The 18755-nt window shown below is 47.2% G+C and overlaps 1 protein-coding gene across 2 annotated transcripts in view; it reads right to left on the reverse strand.

Moving 5' to 3' along the window:
• Positions 1-891: 891 nt before the first annotated feature.
• The window catches only part of CTNNBL1 (catenin beta like 1), a 33081-nt gene continuing 15217 nt past the window's right edge, over positions 892-18755 (reverse strand). For both annotated transcript variants that reach the window (XM_019622328.2, XM_031556573.1), the window contains 6 exons: positions 17194-17375; positions 13641-13738; positions 12465-12545; positions 6476-6613; positions 5737-5809; positions 892-1142 (listed from right to left, as the gene is read on the reverse strand). In XM_019622328.2, the coding sequence (XP_019477873.2) occupies positions 1054-1142; positions 5737-5809; positions 6476-6613; positions 12465-12545; positions 13641-13738; positions 17194-17375 (661 nt within the window). In that variant the 3' untranslated portion in view covers positions 892-1053. The remainder of the gene's footprint in view (positions 1143-5736; positions 5810-6475; positions 6614-12464; positions 12546-13640; positions 13739-17193; positions 17376-18755) is intronic.

Raw genomic sequence — 18755 nt, forward strand, 5'->3', positions numbered from 1 at the left:
AGGAATGAAAAAAAAAAAAATGAAGAATTCAAACAAGTTCGGCACCAAAAATGTGTTCTGCAGCTCCCCGTGGCTGCTGAAGCCACTATTTCCATGCTGATCCCCTGAATAACAGCATTTGATGCCACCCGGGCCAGCAGTGCCTGCTACAGTCATGATTGAAGGCAGCCTTTAAGCTTCCCTGACAATGCATTTTTCTTGGAGATAAAAAATGAATGCTGCCAGCATGCAAATCTCCCTAAATTAGGCAGGGCCCAGCTTGCTGGAGCAGCGATGTTTTGTGATGACAGTCATTAACTTTAGCAGAAGGAAAAAAAGATGCAGGAAAATAGTCTCAGCCACTTCTCATCCCAGCTGGGAGCTGCTGCTCGGGGAGTGGTGGGAGCTGGCAGGCCAACATCTGGGATTACACTGCAAGTGCAGAAGGGCAACGCAAAAACGAGCTGTGGTCTGCTGAGTGCAATCAGTCAGATCACTTGGTCCTCCCCCAGCTCCCCCTGGTGCTGGTGGGGCTCTTCAGTTTCTGCTGCTGTAAGAAGTCAGACTCCCACTTCCAGATTCAGAACACCGACTTTCTATAGAGCACACACAGATGAGGCCCAGGGGAGCTGGGAGCTGCTCCTGGTCTGTGCTCTGGCAGCCCGCAGGGGAGCAGCCAAACTGCATGCAGACCCAACCCCTCAGCCTCCCCATTTCACGCCAGCACAGCTCCCAGCACCCTGGATGGGTATCACACCCCTTACCATTCCTCTAACAAGCAAATGGTTGTGTTCCTTCACGCTCTGATCACAGCAGTCTGACTTGAAGGAAAAAAGTCCTAAGCTGCCCTACAGCAAGGTAAGCAGCTGTAATCCAACACACAGCGGACTCCTTCCATAATGAACAAGGAAATAAAAAAAAGCAAACTAATCTTTAATATCTCTAACATCTCATTTAGAATAGTTTCATAGAAACATCACTTTTATCGTGCAATCAAGGCTGGAAGAGAGCAGCAGAAGGAGGGGAAACAGACGCCGCATCGCCCTGGAAACCACACAACTCAGCCCTGAGGCCTCAGAAGTTCTCCAGCAGGTCCACGATCCGCTTCTGCTCACTCTCCCGGAACTCCTGGTTCTTCCCATCCCCGATGTTCTCTGCATACTCTGCAGGAGAGAAAGCAGCACAAACACAGGCTGTGAGCGACATGCCAGGCAGCGATGGCCAACCTCTCCTGTGAGATCTGTGTGCGCTGCAAACAACCGGATGGGAATTTATGTAAGGAGCGCTGGTGATTTTCTTTCCCCATCTCCAGGGTTAAAGCTTCGCCTAACAAACATCTGCTGACCCTCGTTAAAACTTTCATAGCAAAGAGAGACTTAAACAGGAACGTGACGCTCTCGTCATTCAGCAGCACGAGCAGACAGGAGCACTTGGACACGCAGTGCTCCCTAAGGCCAGGCCACGAGGCCACCCCACCATCCCAGGAGGAGCAGTCACCAGCACTCGGTGGAAGTGCAGAGCCGTAGAGCTGGCTGCTTTCAGCCCAAGAAGCCCAGCACACATCTGGTCTCCTCTGCCACCACAGCAGTCCCTGGGGAGGTCAGGCTGTTACACATTTGTTAAACTCCCCTAACTTTAGGTTTAATGTGTCCATTTTCCAAGCAACCTGAAGGAGGAGTTCTGTAAGACAGGTCCAAAGGAGATCAATTCCCCAGTCTATGAGCGTTTTTAAACCTATGGAAGGAAACACACCAATTAAGATTCAACTACAAAGCAAACTCCTTGCCTTCAGCTAGATCCTGATCAAGGCTTTGCCAGCCCACACGGCCAAACACAGTACAACAGGAATTCCCCTGCAGCTCTCTCCTGACATCCACCTAAAGCTCGTAGCTCTCATTCCCTCACCAGCTTGCTCCTTTCCGTCACCAGAACCTACATATTCAAAGATGGCTTAAAAAGAAAAAAACGAACAGCAGGTTTGGAGCTGTAAAAAAGCAGGGATCTGCACAAATCTCAGTGAATCAGGTGCAGCCTGCCTGGTTAGGTGGTGTTTTCCAGCCTCCGCCTTCTCTCATTCTTTCCCTTCTTCCTAAACAAACAGAACAGCTTGTATTCAGCATCTGAATGGTAAGTTGCTGGAGAAAGTTTGCTTTAATATTTATACGTTCAGCACTGCTACATGCCTCTGAGCTCTATCAAAGCCTTTATTATAGGAGCACTGAAAGGAGTGAGGACAGGGAGAAGTTAGCTGATGTGGGAGACTTCCCTCATGTGTGCATTCTCTCTCTCTCTCTCTCTCTCCACACACAAAAAGCAGAATTCTTTGCCAGCGCCTCAGGAAGAAGTCCTTTTAATATTTATCAACTGCTACAGTACCTGTAACAAGAGCAGGCAGCAGCACTACAGCTTGCTGCAGGTGAATCCTGCTTCTTCTCAGTCCTGGAGAAGGGGATGAGCGCAGGGAACTCTGCCTCCAGGTGACGGAGCAGCTCGCCATCTCACTAATGAAGGCAGCAGCAAGCTGCTGGCTGTGCTCCCTGCAACCACCTGCTCAGCTGCCTGCAGGGCAACCCGGGGGCAGAAGTTTGGCTGCACAGCGCAGGTGGGAGCTGAACTCCAGCGTGGCACAGGATTAGGAGCCTACGAGATGGAGGTGAGCGCTCGGCTCAGGCTCTCCTGTCCCCTTCGGGCGGAATCAGAGCGCTTTGTGTCACACAGTTCCCCCAGGAGGAACAGCCACTGTCCACAAACGAGCCGAGGCCGTTCTGTGCTTTGTCACAGTAAGTGCCTCTGAAACAGATGCAGCAGCCGCAACTGCCTTTGTTTATTGCAGCCCAAGGGCAACGCTTTCCTGGCCGCTGCTGCTCTCGGTGGCTGAGCACTGGGTGGCAGCAAGGATGGTGTGGCTGCCTGCAGAGTGACAGCCACCAGATGTGGGGGCACGGCACACCTGGCAATGGGGCTGCTGTGTGCCCCCAACATCAGCGCTCTGCTGCTGCCCCAGTGAAGCAGGCAAAAGCAGGACTCAGATTCCCTTTGCCTTCTCCAGAAGCTCCGCATTTTTCCTCCCAAGCATTTTGGTTTCACAGGACCACGAGCCCAGTGACTCCTGGGGCAGGCTGTTATGGGGGTACCAACAATGGCTGATACTGATTTGAAAAGAGCAGATAAAACCCTCAGAACTGGGCTTAAAAAACAAACAAAACCAAAAACATCACCATTGAGGTTTTCTGTATTTACTTGCTTATTTAAAATTCCATCACTTCAGTGAGACAGCAAAAATCAGACATCAGCTCCCTTTGCCTACAGTTAAACAGAGCTTACACACTGCTGTAGCTACACAAAGGGAAAGGACCTGAGATCGGTTTCTGCTTCATTAGACAAAATACAATGGTTACAGAACAGTAAAAATCAATAAGGAAATATTGAAGCTTGTAATGGATATTGGAAGCCATAAAGCCTGCACATACAGAGGGACCGCAGGCCAAATTGAGCATCGTCCTTACAACATCCCTGCCACCCCTTGTTGGTTACACACACTAACAGGTTGGCTCTGCACTCCACAGGCCCCAGAGGTGCCCTGGGGTTGGCAGAGACTGCTCCCTGCCCCAAGCACCCCTTCCAGCCACGTCTCCAGAGGATGAGCTAACTGTCCCGCTGCAGGAATGCTGATCTTCAAGGGAAGGAAACTGCAGGGCAAGTGGTCAGCCTGCAGGAGTGCAGCTAATGAGCCTCCAGCACTCCCTGCCTGCTCCTCCCCCTGAAGTCCTACCATACAGAAACAGTCCTGCTTCCTCGCCTGCATCATAAGTAATTCTGAGCAACCCCAGGGGATCCATCAGCTGTCAGGTTGCCAGAGAAACATGGAGAATATGTAGGCCATAAAATCAAACTAAAAACCAAGCACCTAATTAGTATGCAAAAAATAGAAAATAAAACCTGAACGGGAGCAAAACACTGAACGAGAAGTAAAAATAAACTGGTCCTCATCTGTCCTGAGAGCAAACTGCAAACCAGCTCAGAAATGCTTCAGCTGGGGCAGGCTCCCAGCACCTCACTCGTTCAGAACAGAGCCTCCTGTTTCAGTTCCAGAAGCTGCTCAGAGCCCCCAGCAGGATGTGCTCGGAGCCCCCAGCCAAGCTGTGTCCGATGGATCAGCTCTTCTGGAGAGCAGGGCTTTGACTGTGGTGTAACCTCACTTACAGCTAGCCCAGTCTTTGCTGACAAGGTGCTTGATAACAGGGGTATAACTACTAACAAAATCGAAATGTCACCAGCAAAGATGGCAGATGAGCTCTGTCAGCCCCTGCCTGGCAGGAACCTTAGGGCACTCCAGCCCTGCGCTTCCCAAGGACCCACCAAGAAGTTCCTTTCTAAAGTTACTGACAACTGTGACGGCACAAATCTCAAGCTCTGCCAAGTGTGACAGCTGGGGAAGAGCTGAAGAGAAAGCCCCAAATATTGCACCCATCACTCCTGTTATTAACATGCCATTTAAGGTCTCTTTAGAAAGGGAACACATCCCTGCTGAGACTGCTGTACAATGTGTACTTTCTCTAAGCAGCTCACCAGACACGATAAAACCATTACAAAAGTTTCACAATGCAAGTCAGTGTCTGTGAAAGAAGGAACCGGACAAGGAGTTCACACAGCTCCCCCAGTCAGCAGGTGGACCAAGAGGCACAGAGGGGAACACGGGGTGTGCTGGCACATGAGCTGCAGTGCAGGTAAGGCTCTCAAGCAGCTGCGGTCCAGGTCACGTATGGAAGTAGAAATGTACCATGTTCTAAGGTGAAAATGGGCATTTGGAGGCAGGAAGCAGCAAATACTGCTTCTGGGGAAGGATAAGGGCCAAAGAGCTTGCCTGTAGCTCCAGGTAATCTCATGCTGTCAGAAAATTACTTTTTTTTTTTTATATACCTGCTATCATTGCTATTCCCAAAGAAAGCAGAGACACTGAAACAACACAGCCCCAAGCCCAGAATCCCAGGGACGCTGACAACTTTTCTTTCTCTTCATGAGAGAAATCCTCCTGTCCAAGACCTGCACAGCCTCTCAGAAGCACAGACCTCTGCTACACAAGGAGAGGCACTCCCAGGGGCGATGGATCAGTGCTGGCAGCTCAGGTTGGGCTGCAGAGAGAGCCCTGATCCCTGTCCCCTCCCCCTCAGTCTGTCTGCTTCTGCTGAAGGACAGCAGGCGACGGATGAGAGACACAGCTCAAATAAGCACTGCTCTAATTCAACATAAGCATTCAAAATAACAAGCAGTACTTTAGAATCAGGACTGCAAATCACAACAGCTACATTTTAAAGCTACAGAGGATACTTTAATGCTATAATCCATATTAATCTGACACTAAGAACAAGACAAATACACCATGGATACCAATATGGTGCAGATGGTAAAGAGCAGGGCCATGTTAATGAAAGATGAGACTCCACTATTCTTTCCTCTAGCATGTGTATACACTTCCCTTAAATATTTACTCTAGCATTCTAGCGTGGGCCAGTCAGCCTGCAGCTGACAGCAGCATCAAGTGCTGTAGCATTACGTGACAGCAGACAACAGCAAGCATTTTAACTCCAAGGCAAGGCTTGCCTCTTATCAAGGATTTCAGCCCTGGTCAGATCTCACAACATAACTGCTGCTCAGAGATGCTCCTGAAATCGGGGAGAATGATGTGTGAAGGCTCATCCTACAAAGCCATGACCAAACTGTCCCGGTACAGAATGAAACAGGAATATCTCAACTCACCCTTCAGTATGTGTCGAACAATTTTAATGGAGCTGCCTCTCATGTTCAGAATCTGATGGACTCTCTGACGAATCTGACCAGGAAAGAGAAGGAAGGAATCTTCATTAGAACACAAAGCCATGCACAACCCCACTTTTTCCCACTCTTTTTGAGTGGAAACCACAAGAACCACAAAACCAAGTTAAACTTTGCTAGTCTACAGTCTCAGAGCACTTAAAACATTCAGGAAGGTATATGGCATACATATAAGTAATCACAAGATACAGTCACAAACCCCAACACACCTCTGCCAGAAAAAAATGCAGTATTTCACAGAGGTCAGGAAAAGTCCCCATCTGCAGTCTGTGTCTCTGAGAGGCCCTGCAAGAGATATTCCCTTTCAGCACTCCTAGCAGAGGTATAAACAGGACCTTCCAGTTTCTAAGTGTGGCCTTGCTCATGGCAGTCTGCATGAACTCAGTGATAACCATCAGCTCCTATCCCTACTACTGCCCTCCTCACTGCTGTAACTCCACAAAGCTGCATGGACACAGGCCGACAAGCAAGATTCCTCCCAACAGAAGGAATTAAGAAAAGACTAACAGGCAATATTTGCAAAAATAGTCTTGCTTGTATCATGCAGTATTTGCACTATTTTTCATTATTATATCATGCAACCATTGCAATATTTGCAAGGATTAGTCTTATTTGTATTACAGACGGAAACATGGCGACTCATCAGCTCTCTATATAGCTTTACCTGGGGAACATTGGCATTACAGATTTCTGCCATGATGTAGGAAATGAGCTGCAGAACAAAGAGACCAGCATCCAGGCGGCGGAGATAGAATTCGTCTTCCATGTCATCATCTATTATCTCTCCTCGGCGCACCATGTCCTGGAAAGCAACGCACGGAAAAGGGGTCAAGGCTGTCTCTCAGAGAACTTCCCATTACTCACGGTGATGAGTGATGCTGGTGATATTTGCAGTTTCTTAAGGAATGCTTTGTTCTCAAAACATTAACACCCATACGCTTCTTACCAAAGAAGTACTTCTTTTGATAATGTATTTAAATCCATAAAACACTTCACTCAATTTAGAACACGGTCTTGTCTCTGCTGGTGTGAAGTGCGTCCATCCGCAAACTGACATTTTAATTTCAACACAGAAGTTATGTTTCTAACTGGAATGATCAGAGGCTGCGAATAGGAAACAAACCAGCTCTTTGTCAAGGTGGAACAAAACCCGTGCTCTTTTACTGGCCATCTGAGGGTGCTGTTCAGCAGTGCAGAACACGACTCCAGCAGCTCAAAGCATACAGACCTCTTAACTTTATCACTGACCGCTGGATAAGAAATCAGGTCTCAACTTGTGCACGAGTGCAGTTTCACTGCTCACAGCCATTCTCTTCCAAAGCCATTGGCTGGGCAGAGCGATGGGGCTGAGCCTCCAGCTGCAGCCAGCACAAGAGCTCTGCTTCCACGGGATGGTTGTTCCTTTCCCTGCACAGAGGGTGCTTTGCTAGAGGCCCACACAGAGCCCAAAGGCAGAATGCAGGAGGCTGCTCCGTCCTCCTGGCTCACACGAGCGCTTGCCGGTTCAAACAGCAGCAAAGCAGCCCAGCAATGAGCCCTGAGCAGCTCCCTGCACAGAGAGGCCCTCCACGTCACAGGGTGAGCCCAGCCCGACTTTCCTCAGCGACCAACAGAGTGCAATCGCTGATGTCACATACGACCTTTTGCATTTAGGGGTTTGTTTTTTTGTTTTTGCCTTTAGGAAAAGGAAGCAGCTTGTCACACCCTGCGAGCTCGCTGCAGCCCGTGTGATTTATTATGCAGCAGGCTGGCAGGTGGGCACGCACCAGCAGAGCAATATTTTCTCATTAGAGCCATCACCAGAGAGAGCTCTGTACCTGTAATGCTCACAGAGCGCTTCCTTCACGCACACACGCTCCAGGCAAACACACACAAGGTCACCAGCACCAGAGCTGATTTCAGCCACCACATCTTCTTGTTTCGTCAAACCAAACCCTTCTGTCTAATCACAGGGAGAGTCTTCCAGGCATGGGAAGGAATATTAACCCTGCACACCGGACAGCACAGGGAACACTCAGCATACGCACATCTGATTAAGTGACTTCGAGCTGCAGTTTTTATTGCTGCCTCCCAGAATTGAAAATAGAAAGCACAGGTGATGAAATGCTTTCCCATTCCTCCTAAGAACCCAGTTTGCCAATGAGAGAACGAGGTAAGTTTAAGAAACGATGCCCAGTTACCAGTGTTGTAAAGCCAACTGCATGGGCTGCACCTCAGGATGCCTCAACACTGGTGTCTGCATAACTGCCAGTTACTCCAGACTCTCAAAATCACAGACATGGGTGTGACTGGGCAAAACCTGCAGGCGAGCTCCTGCCAGAAAAGAAGAAATCCAATTTTCTGCAAGCAGCAACTTTCCTCACCCCACATCAATGCCAAACTGAACGAATCTGATCAAATCTGGGCTCTAAAGCTGAAGAACGTTGGGACTGGCAACCAGAGGTAGGCAGCTATTCAATGAAGCATCCAAAAACCTCGTTCAAGGAAAAAGACAAGGCACTCACTCCCAAAACCAGTGCTTACGCTCTCAGTGCACACAGGCTTAAATGGCTGTTCTTCTCAACAGCACTACATTCCTGAACAGGAAAACGTCAAGAGGCACCAAGGATTCTGAATCGCCAGAGCAGGAAACAAAGGCCATTTCTGCTCTGTATTCTGATCCCAACCCGGTGATCACAGGAGCAGAATCCAGACAACTGTCGATTTGATTACGCAGGGAAGTGAGCAGCCTTAAGAGCCCCTCTCCAAAGAGAAGCAAAATAATTTTGTGCCAGTGAAATAAGCAGATACGAATTAGAAAACAGGTACAGTCTTAGGTGCTTTTTTCCACATCCTTTCTATTATTAAAAACAATAAAAAACCACCAGCAGCCTTTAAATGCTAATCTGCCTCCGTACAGTACCAAATAGCCACCTTTCCACTTTGTCTCTCTTTCAAAGCTGTCAAGTCGCTAACCTCCAAATGAGCACTCAGATGCCATTTCTAATCTGCCAGCAATATGTGCTGAGATGCCCCTTGCTGATGGGAGAAGACAGCAATGAGATGGGCTTCTGTGAAGCTAAAATGAGCTTCTCTCGCACTAATGAGGCAGGACTGACGGGCCTCAGGGTGTCAGGTAAAGCCTCAAAAACTGAAGATACAATGGATCAGCCGCTGCTACACCAGGGATCACATCTGCTCCTGGCAGCCAACGCATCGGGGCCCAAAGCATTCTCTGCATCCTCCTCCTTCCTCACGCATCATCCACCATTCCTCAGCAAGGCTGAGAGCAGACTTTGCTCGGAGCAAAGCAATCCTTCTCATAGCAATTAGGCTAATCGTGGCGTTATCTCCTCTGATCGCTTCCGAACAGATCCCACAGAAGCAAACAGCTGGGTAACAGGAGATGAAGGGATGCTCTCCTGCTGGACCACGTTCCGATTCGTCGTCCAGATTCATGCTGCAGTTTTATAACAACTGTTCTTTGCAAAAAGCTGGCTTAAAAAATTCCTCCCCTCCCTCCTACTCTCAGCAATTCCCACGCCTTCACTGCCAGTCTGAAGGGCTGAGCTATAAACCAGATCACTAAAAGAAAGGAAAGGGAAGAGAACTGCGAGGGCAGGAGCTTCTTATGCCGGCTGCACTACTGAAGATAAAACTCCAGGTATGATACCTTCAATCATTCTTTGTATAATCAGGTTTCCACTTCTTGTAATGCAAGACTTACACCAGGATACTCTGTCCATCAGACTCAAATCTCTCTTTCTCTCTCTCCTCAGGATAGGCTGAACCTGTAAAATCTCATTGAGTTCTTTTTTTTTTTTTTTCCCCTTTTGGGGCAGGAAAGGATCTGCATTCCAGGCTTCTGGAGTACTAACAATGTCCTCAACCACAAGAGGAAGGTCAAAAGCCCCCCAAGTGACAAAGCATAGCTTCTGCAGGACTGTGTTCACACATCCACTTCAATGATTCATGAGCAACAACTACAAACGCTAAAGCAGCCCATAAATCCTATCAGAGGCAGACAGCTCCCTGGGCTGATGGGCAGAATGACAGCTTCTGCCCGCCTCTGCCTGAGGAATCCACCAGAGCCTCTTCAAATCTCAGCAGACCATTTCCCACTGACCATTTTAGAATGCTGAGAACCAAAGAAATCCATAACCCCCCCAGGAGTGTTCCAAGTGAGAAGTGAAGCTCAACATCATACTTCATAAACACCGTGCCCGATATTCTAACCCCACTCAGGATGCTGGGAAAAAAAAAAGCAATTTATTTCTGGAAAGCAGAAACGTACCTCATAATGACTGCAAATAACCATTAATGCACTCTGAAACCCTGGGCCCCAATCAGAATTGGAAGGCACACAAAGCAGAGCAGATACATTTCTGACCCCTTCTGATGAAGGAGTTCAGCAGCAGCTACCAGAACAGGGCGATTCTAAGTTCCTGGTACTTTATGTTATTGTCTTACAGAGGATAAGAGTTATCAGGTAATATTTAGATAGACCTTATTCTGTACTATTCAGAGAGCAGCTTATTCACCTGCTGTTTACTGCCCTGCCAGTGCACACAAAACAGAATAATAATAATAATAAAAATCTAATGCTGCTTTGGCATTTCTCTGTCACTGGGGACCTGTGCGTCGGAGAGCCCAGAGAACATTTGTGCTGATGCACTCCCTGCTTAAAAGACCTCACAAAGCAGCTCTAACAATAATAACAAACTTTGAAAGACACCTCGTGGCTCTGTTCCATGCTGGAATAGACGAAGATGTTAGTTCTGCTGGGAATTACTTCGTCTGGGGAAAAGTGGAGCTGTGGGATGTGTGATGATAGTACTGGATGTAATTCAAGTTTATGGACCTGTCACCAGAACACAAACAACACAGTGCACGTATTTTAGGGCATTTAATCTCACAACTACTCTGAGAAATAGGAAAACATTTTATTTCCCAGCTGTGGAGTGGGGATACAAGTAAAAATAATAGCTTGGTGACAAACTATCATCTGTGGTGCTTAGAGATGATTGGGATTGGAACTGGACAAACTTCCAGCCTAGTCCAGCCCAGCCTCCAAGCCTTCTAATCTTTATCACCAGGCTCTGAACACTGCTTTGAAAACCAACGTCCTTCACACGTGGAGTACAAATCTGCTTCTCAGGGGTGACATGCAGCATGAGTAAATCTCAGTACAACACTTGGATATTTCCTGTTGAAATATACTGCAGAAGGTCAAAGCACGTATGGGATGTTTCTGCCAAATCCTATTACTAGCACTAATAGGAGTGAAGAACTGAGACCCATTTATTGCAGCCAGGCCAGCCCGCAGAGCCCTGCAGCAGGGCAAAAGCACACTGGCTTCTGGATACGAGAGGAAAACCTGAATGCTTATCTTTTCTCTTCTCCTGTGTACCACAAAACATGAATGGAACATTATTATTAATCAAATAGCTTCTATACAAGCTGCTTCACACCCAAACAGCTCCCTTCAACCCAAACTCCCTGCTCTGTGCTGTTTGCTACAGGTGTTAACATCTGCAGCCTACTTCAGGACTTCCTTGGATACAGAGCACACATACACTGGCTCTGCGTGCTGCCTTTAAGAGCTCTGTACAGCAGCTGCCCAAACGCTGTGAGATTTCAGCCAGAAAAAAAAAAATAGCTCTGCTTTTTGAGTTCTAAAACCCACACACCAACATCGAAACACAGAGAATAAATAATTTCTTCTGTTTTGAGGTGGATGGATGGAGAGCAGAGGGATAGCAGAAGAGGGTAAAGGCCGTTTGTCTTCAGGCCACCGTCCGTTTGCGAGGCTGCAGCTGTCCATATGGAGCCCAGACGCTGGCAGCAGCAGCTCCACTCATCTCTCAGCCCCGTGCCTTTTGCTGCTGAGCTCCAGTGCCCCCCAGCATGTCTGCTGGTGCTCAGAGCAGCAGCCTTGGCAGCGTGGGGATGGCTGTCTGTGAGGCTGCTGGGGGCTGCAGCCGGGGCACGGCGAGTGCCCACACGGGGACGGCGCTGCGGTGATTATCTCCGTCAGCACTAATCAATCTCATGCCCTCCTCTGTGCTGATACAGATAATCTTGTGGGAAGCGTGCCAAGCTCGCTAACGGCTCTGCAAGCTGCTTCCTGACTCCGACAGCTCGTTCTCTTTCACAAAGTCTGTTCCAGACCCAGTTCCAAGAAAGTACTGTGCGATACCCAAGCTCGTGTCATTCGAAACGATTTGCTGCTGGTGTGCTCAGAGAGCACCAGGCTTTGGCTCTGGCCTCATCTAGCTAATCAAAATAGAGCTTTCCTTGCAGGCGATCAGAATGCTGCAGACCAGGGTAGGAATCCTCACACATTACCATGTAATTGTCTCTCTGCATTTCACTTACTCTCCATCTGCCAAAACAAGCAACATCTCAGCCAAGGAAAAGCGAAGGCACACCAAAGCACAGACTTAAGCCCTCCTAGTAAAATTCACTCTAAGAAATGGCCAGAAACATTGCTGAGAGTGAGTTCCCAACCCATCTCATCTGAGGGATCGAGAAACTGGGGGGGAGGGGGAATAAGAGCTGAGGGGTAACAGCATGGGGATGAATCTGGGAGGGCAGCTGGCAGATCAGCAGCAGTGCTGTGCCCATGCAGAAGCATCAAAGACATGTGATAGTACAACTTATGCAATACATACATGTTTCTCTCCATCAATCTTCTTATCAGCTGCCTGCATTGCATCCAGGTACTTAAAATACAGTTCCATCAGCCTATCAACCTGCAAGGGCAGAAGAGATAGACCTAAGCAAGAGAAAAAGAACAATGCAATCATCTTATCCTTAATGCTATGCTGTTTTCCTCCCAGCTGCAGCCTTTGCAAAATAACAGGTAATTCTGTCACTCACAGGAAGGAATGCACTGGAAGGCTGCTGCAAGCACTGGACAGATGAGCATGCTGAGTCTGTGAGCATCTGAATGTAATCCCATATCACTATACAGCCTCATCAGCTCCAGCTAAAAGGAAGCAAACAGACGTGTTCCTGACTCTCTCTTTCTCTCTCTGCGTTCTGGTTCTCCAGCTCTCCTGCTTTCTTAAATGAACTCTTCTGTCTAAAATGAATGCAATTGTCAAACTTTTGTTAAATGCATGAGATACTTTGGCTTTCCTGCTCCCTGTATCAGGCAACTGAAACCATTTCTAGTGACAGGAAATTTTCTGCAATTGGTAGAATGAGTTATGAAAAAACACCTTTAAAACACACTGATGAGAAATACAGAAGAACCAGTTTTTCCCCAGTGGCAGAATTTACAAATCCCCTGAGAACTACTGGTTTACAAAAGCTGCTGTTACTGTTTCACAGCTATTTGATCCATCCACTATCATGTAAATACTTGGAAAGAATTTCCCAGCCTAAACATCAGCAAAGCAATACATTTTAGAAGAGGAATGGAGAATGCTAAGTGTGTACTATTGGAACTCCTACAAAAGAGCTTCACTAGATAAAACAGGCACCTTTCCCTGCCTGGTCCTGTCAGAGGCAGCACAACACGTTACAGGGTCAGCCATCAGCAGAGAGACACAGCACAGCACTGGGAACCCCTACTTCCACACACATCAGGAAACAAGAGTGCTTATGATGCAGGAGGCCAAGCACTAGAGGCACTGCCAGTTCTCCAGTTTGCAGGCAGCAACATGAACAAGAGAACAATGGCATATGAGTGTACAGGTCTCCACATGCAGGAGCAGGGACTGCTTTTTAGTAACCCAGCACGTGCCTGCAGGCACCCGGCCTTACCAGGCACCCTCCCAGCACTGCTGCCCATTGGCTGCAGGCAGGGCAGCAGGCACACAGCAGCACACTCACTCACTCACCTTCTCACTGTCATTCTCTGTAAACTTATTCAGCAGCCGCGTCCTCTGCTGCCCTCTGAGGTTTCGCAGGAGGGAGGCCAGGATGGAGCAGACATGTTCTAGAGAAACGAAATGAAAATTGCATGCTGAGATCAGAAGTAGGAACTTATTTTCTCTGTAACATGCCATCAATTTACTATCACCACTCCCACACATAGCCTCGATGAGCTGGGTTTCCTTTCCAGCACAGTGAGCGGGGGCAGCGCAGCAGTGCAAGCAGCAAACTGTGTTTGTGGGCAGCTCCCATCCACAAGCAAGCCAGGAAGGCTTCCCCAGCCCTGCTGCACTGCTTCTGCTGCGCCAATTCTGCTTTTCCTCAGCCGACCTGGAAAAAGTGACTTACATGGAGCACAGATCTGAATCAGTGCAAGCACCCAGGCTGGTGTGCAACCCAAGAGCATGATATAAGAAGTACCACCTACGTATAACCTAACCAAGACCTCAGGGACATTTGCTACTGACAATTCCAGAGCTCTGGCACAGGTGGCTCAGTGCACCCCCTATGGGACCATGGGGGTGAGCCTGAGCTGCTGCACAGGTGCCAGCTGCATACACCACACAGATGGAGGCTGCACAGTGGAATCGCAGGAGATTCCACTCCCATGCTCTCCTGGTGCTCCTTTACAGCATTACTGCAGAACCAGGACATGCTGCTCAAGTGCTGGAGCACCCTGCAGCCTTACCTGCTTTCACATGCCCTAGTAACTCGCATCTGTAAGGAGAAGCCCTCTAGGTATCCCAAAATGTTTTGCAAAGAAAAATCTTATTTAGAAACACTGACTGTGGCATGAAATAGTGATGTTACCAATCTGCAAGTGGGGCCTGGAAAGGTCCAAGCCCGAAGGCAGAGTCCAGCGAGCAGCAATCAGAACACAGTGCTTTGTGTAGGACAAAATTCCAATGACTGAGAAAAGTTCATTTTTGTGATTTCTTGTAACAAAGAATGTTACCTTTAACTGATGCACATACAACACTGCACTCAGCATCATGGCTCATTCAAATAACAAATTCCTGTCCTGTTTGGAAAAGCTGACGGCAAAAGTAACAAATTGGCACAATAAAGGTCTGTTTAAGCAGACTGATGCACACCCTGGGTGTTCATTTCAGTAGACCATCAAACAAAGATACCTCCTGCCTTCTGACTGAAGGTCTTCCTTTCACCAAAGACATTTGCTATCAGGTTGCTGTTCCATTGCTGCCCATTCTGTTCTCCATGCTTAGGGAACTTATCTATGCAGATATTCATTCCAAAGGCTTTGCCAACTTTCAACGCGTGTCACAAGAGTAAGAGAATACTGACTAAGGAACAGGTTCTGCTGCTGTTGTTTTTAAAGGTTGTGTACAGCTGACAGGCTCCAAGGGAGGCTTCCTTTCTGCTGGAGGGTGAACAAGCAAAAAACCCACAGCGATAGGAATTCTCATTTGGAAATTGGCTGAACTAATTTCTCAGGTTATCAAATTAAGTATTCCTAAGTAAAACTGACATCTAAGTCAAGAGAAGGCATTTAAATTAAGATGAATTGAACAAACATCCTTTTATACTTCATTAGACTCTCCAAGTGAGCAAAACTAGACTGCAATAACTGTATAGAGAAAGAGCAGAACATGCAGCCCATCAAACAAGCTCTGATTGCTTCGCCACAGCCTCTCTAATTCAGAAGGAATTGGTGCTCTCTATTTTTAGCTCACTGAGTCTGCTCAAGAATTTCAAGTTGGAATCCAGCACTTGGATCTGACAGTTGGCTTGGGAAGTCCAGAGCCCCAAATCCTTCTGCATTTATGGACAACTGAGATATGCTGACCCTCGGCTCTGAGTGGTTTTGAAACACAGCATTCAATACCACATCATCTGCATTCCAAAGTCTGCAATACAGAGGAATTATTTCAAATCTCACCCCCAAATGCACCTGAAGAATTACCCAGAGCCTATGCACACAGCACTGCTGGGGAGTCCCTGCCCTCAGGGTGTCCACATCCCAACACAGCCCTGCTGTGCTGCACACAGCACTGATCCCTCAGAGCTGCTTCATAGCAACCACCAATGCCTCCACTACAAAGCGACCCCAGTTAATCCTCTAAGGGGGGGGATGCTTCTTCATCAGACACACTGACACATACACAAGTGCTATCCCAACAGAAGATCAGTCTTATTCTTACAAAAAACACCGGATTTGGCACCACAGCATTTGAGAGTTTATTTTAATAATAATTTTCTCTATTACAGAAATAGGTCCCTTCAGGGAACTATTCCCATCTCTTTAGGGCTCCCCAAGCTGCTACCTGATGCTCGCAGCAGCCAGTGCTGCACATGGATGCCATCTGCAGATGAAGCAAAATGAAAAGTTAAGTCGGTGACGCAGGCTGCAGATCCAGATCTCACTACTTAGCAGCCCATATTCTAGCTCGAGCCTTCTCTGGGTAAGAATTAAATAACTGTATTTTCATACAACAGATGAAGATTTCAAAGCACCCCCAGCCTCCATCACTTAAACGCAACCACACAACCATCCCCTCAGCACTGCCTTCCAAGAGCTGCCTTGCCAAGCCATTACCCTCGTTAGCGTAATGCTGGTGCTCCAAAACAAACATACTGTTACCAGCTCACCACTGGCACATTTTTCAAGAAGAAAACAGCTGCTTGCTGAATCTGTCACTTCTCCTCACCACTGTGCCTGCCAGGAAGGAACAACCCGCTGCAGCCTGCCCAACCTGCCCCAGGCAACAAGCTCCGTGTGGCAGGGCAGCAGGAGGCATCTCCTCCCACCTCTCCTCCTGGGGACACTGGGTATCTGATTCCAACTGCACTGAGCTGGTGCCCAGGTTCAGAGCTCCCTCTTTGTTGTTGTTTCCCAGCTGTTTTCCCACTTGCTGCAGCAGTTAAGGATGGATACTGGGCAAGCCTGAGACCCACTCACACCTCATGAGCTCTTGACAGTATTCATCTCTTACAGCACTGGGAGTAATGAACAGGCACAACATCTCAGGCATCACTGGAAGTATTTACAGCTTCTTCCAAAAAGTAGTCAAGTATTAACAAAATGGAAATGGCAGTGTTACCAGAAGCAGGCTGGCTCTGACCCCAGATTCACAGGGTCTCGCAGTAATATTTCAGAGCATATTTCTGTTTAGACAGAATTTTTCAGGAGAGAGAGGGAAGAATAGAAAAAAAAGCTACTTCAAAAGCGTGCAGTTTATTTCTGCAATGCTTGATGTTCATCGAGTCACACTTCAGTGCCCAGAGCCACGAAAACACTGCTTTTGAGGTGACATTTGTAGTTGCCTCATTACTCTTTTCAAAAGAGTTTTGCATCAAAGAGTTAAGAGCTTCAAACAACAGACCCTACAGGAGTAAAATAACTTATTAACAGCACATGAAATGGAATTGCCAGGAACTGCTGATACCAAAACAAGCAGGGCAAGTGTGTCATCAGCAGCCAGCACAGCAGCAGTGAACAGGCAGGCTGCACGGGGCTGGGAGCTGCAGGAGCAGCGATGGGGCTGGCAACAGACGTACCTTCATGCTCTTTTTCAGTGGTTCCGACCTTCTTGATCTTCTTGGGTGATTTCATGAAGAGTGGAAAGATGGTCCTCAGGCCAAGAATGTCAACAAATTTGTGGCAGTTATCTGTGCCCTCGGGTCCAATCATGGCATGATCCAGCACCTTCAGGGCACTGCTGCGGGAAATCTTCTTTTCTCTATGAAAGAAAAAAAAGAAAAGGTGCAACTTAAACTTCTCAGGGACATGAAGAGCTTTGGACTACACTACTTCAAAGAGACGGCATGAAAAGGGAAATTAATGTGACAAGGGAAGTCACAGAGAGCCAGAGAACAAGGTCTGAGCAGATTTCCTTCAAGGAACAAAAACATTACACCGACAGATGCTCTTTTCAGAACTGCAGCTGACGACAAACTATTACCTTTTCATTTCTTTTCATTATTTTTATTTCTATTTCCTATTTTCTTTTTATTTCATTTTATATTATACACACACACACACACACACACACACACACACACACACACACATATATTCATTCTCTCTCAACTACTGAGGAAGTTACTGCTTTACTACCTTACAAACATTAGCACAGAACAGGCAGGGAAGCCTCGGTGGGTACACCAAACAAATACTGTCCCTCCACAAGGACCAGGATTTAGAGTTGGCAATAATTCACTTTAATAAAGCAGTGTGCCTGATGAGCGCAGCCTGGTGGTCAGCTGGAAGGAAGAAACCCCCGCCTGCCCTGTACAGAAAGCTGAAAATAAAGTACTTCTCAGGCTAGATAATACAAGAAATGTTTTCAGGGGAAGTAATTGCATATTGATCAGCATTTAGGAAGGTTGCACAGAGCTGATCTCTGGAATATTCATTGGGTTTAAGTTCAGGCTTTTAGAGATCAATAGTTGCTTGACTGGACTGTCTAGAGTTGATTTTATTTGAAATATTTATTCTGCTGGAGGGCAAGTCGTTTATCTTAGTCTCATCTCGGTTTATTGAGGTAACTTTCAGCTGAACACTAATTCAGAGACAAGCACACAAGTATCACCGAACAGAGAGTGACTTCTAATAGAGAACCCTGAATTACAGCTTTATTTACAACCATTGTTTCCTCCTTTAATACCTCCACGTCTCAGGGAATTTATTACTCTAAAAAGAAGAGGTGCTAACATTATTTGGACTTCCCATATTAGCACAATCTCTCACCAGCATACTAGCAAAAATTACCACATTTCATGGGAAAGCTCTGTATAAATTGGCTCTGTTTAATTAACCACAAGACTTCAAAAAGAGACGGTCCAAGTTTCCAGAGGGTCATTAGGAACAGCAGGACAAGAAAACATTAAAGCATTTTAATAATCATGAAAAATATACCCTGAAATAATTATTGCTGAGCTTTGAGGAACTGCACAGAGCTGTCCATTTTCACCTCATTTTTGCTATACAAGAGCAAATGTTTTTGTGAGGGTCACAGCAGAGCTTCAGAGCAGGAGGTCACGTTGCCCAAGCGATGCACTTTCCCGTGAGCTTCAGACAGTAACAGAGAGAGCCATGCATTTTCCCTAGGCAACAGAGA

This window comes from Meleagris gallopavo, chromosome 22 (genome assembly GCF_000146605.3).
Source record: "Meleagris gallopavo isolate NT-WF06-2002-E0010 breed Aviagen turkey brand Nicholas breeding stock chromosome 22, Turkey_5.1, whole genome shotgun sequence".
Taxonomy (NCBI): Eukaryota; Metazoa; Chordata; class Aves; order Galliformes; family Phasianidae; genus Meleagris; species Meleagris gallopavo.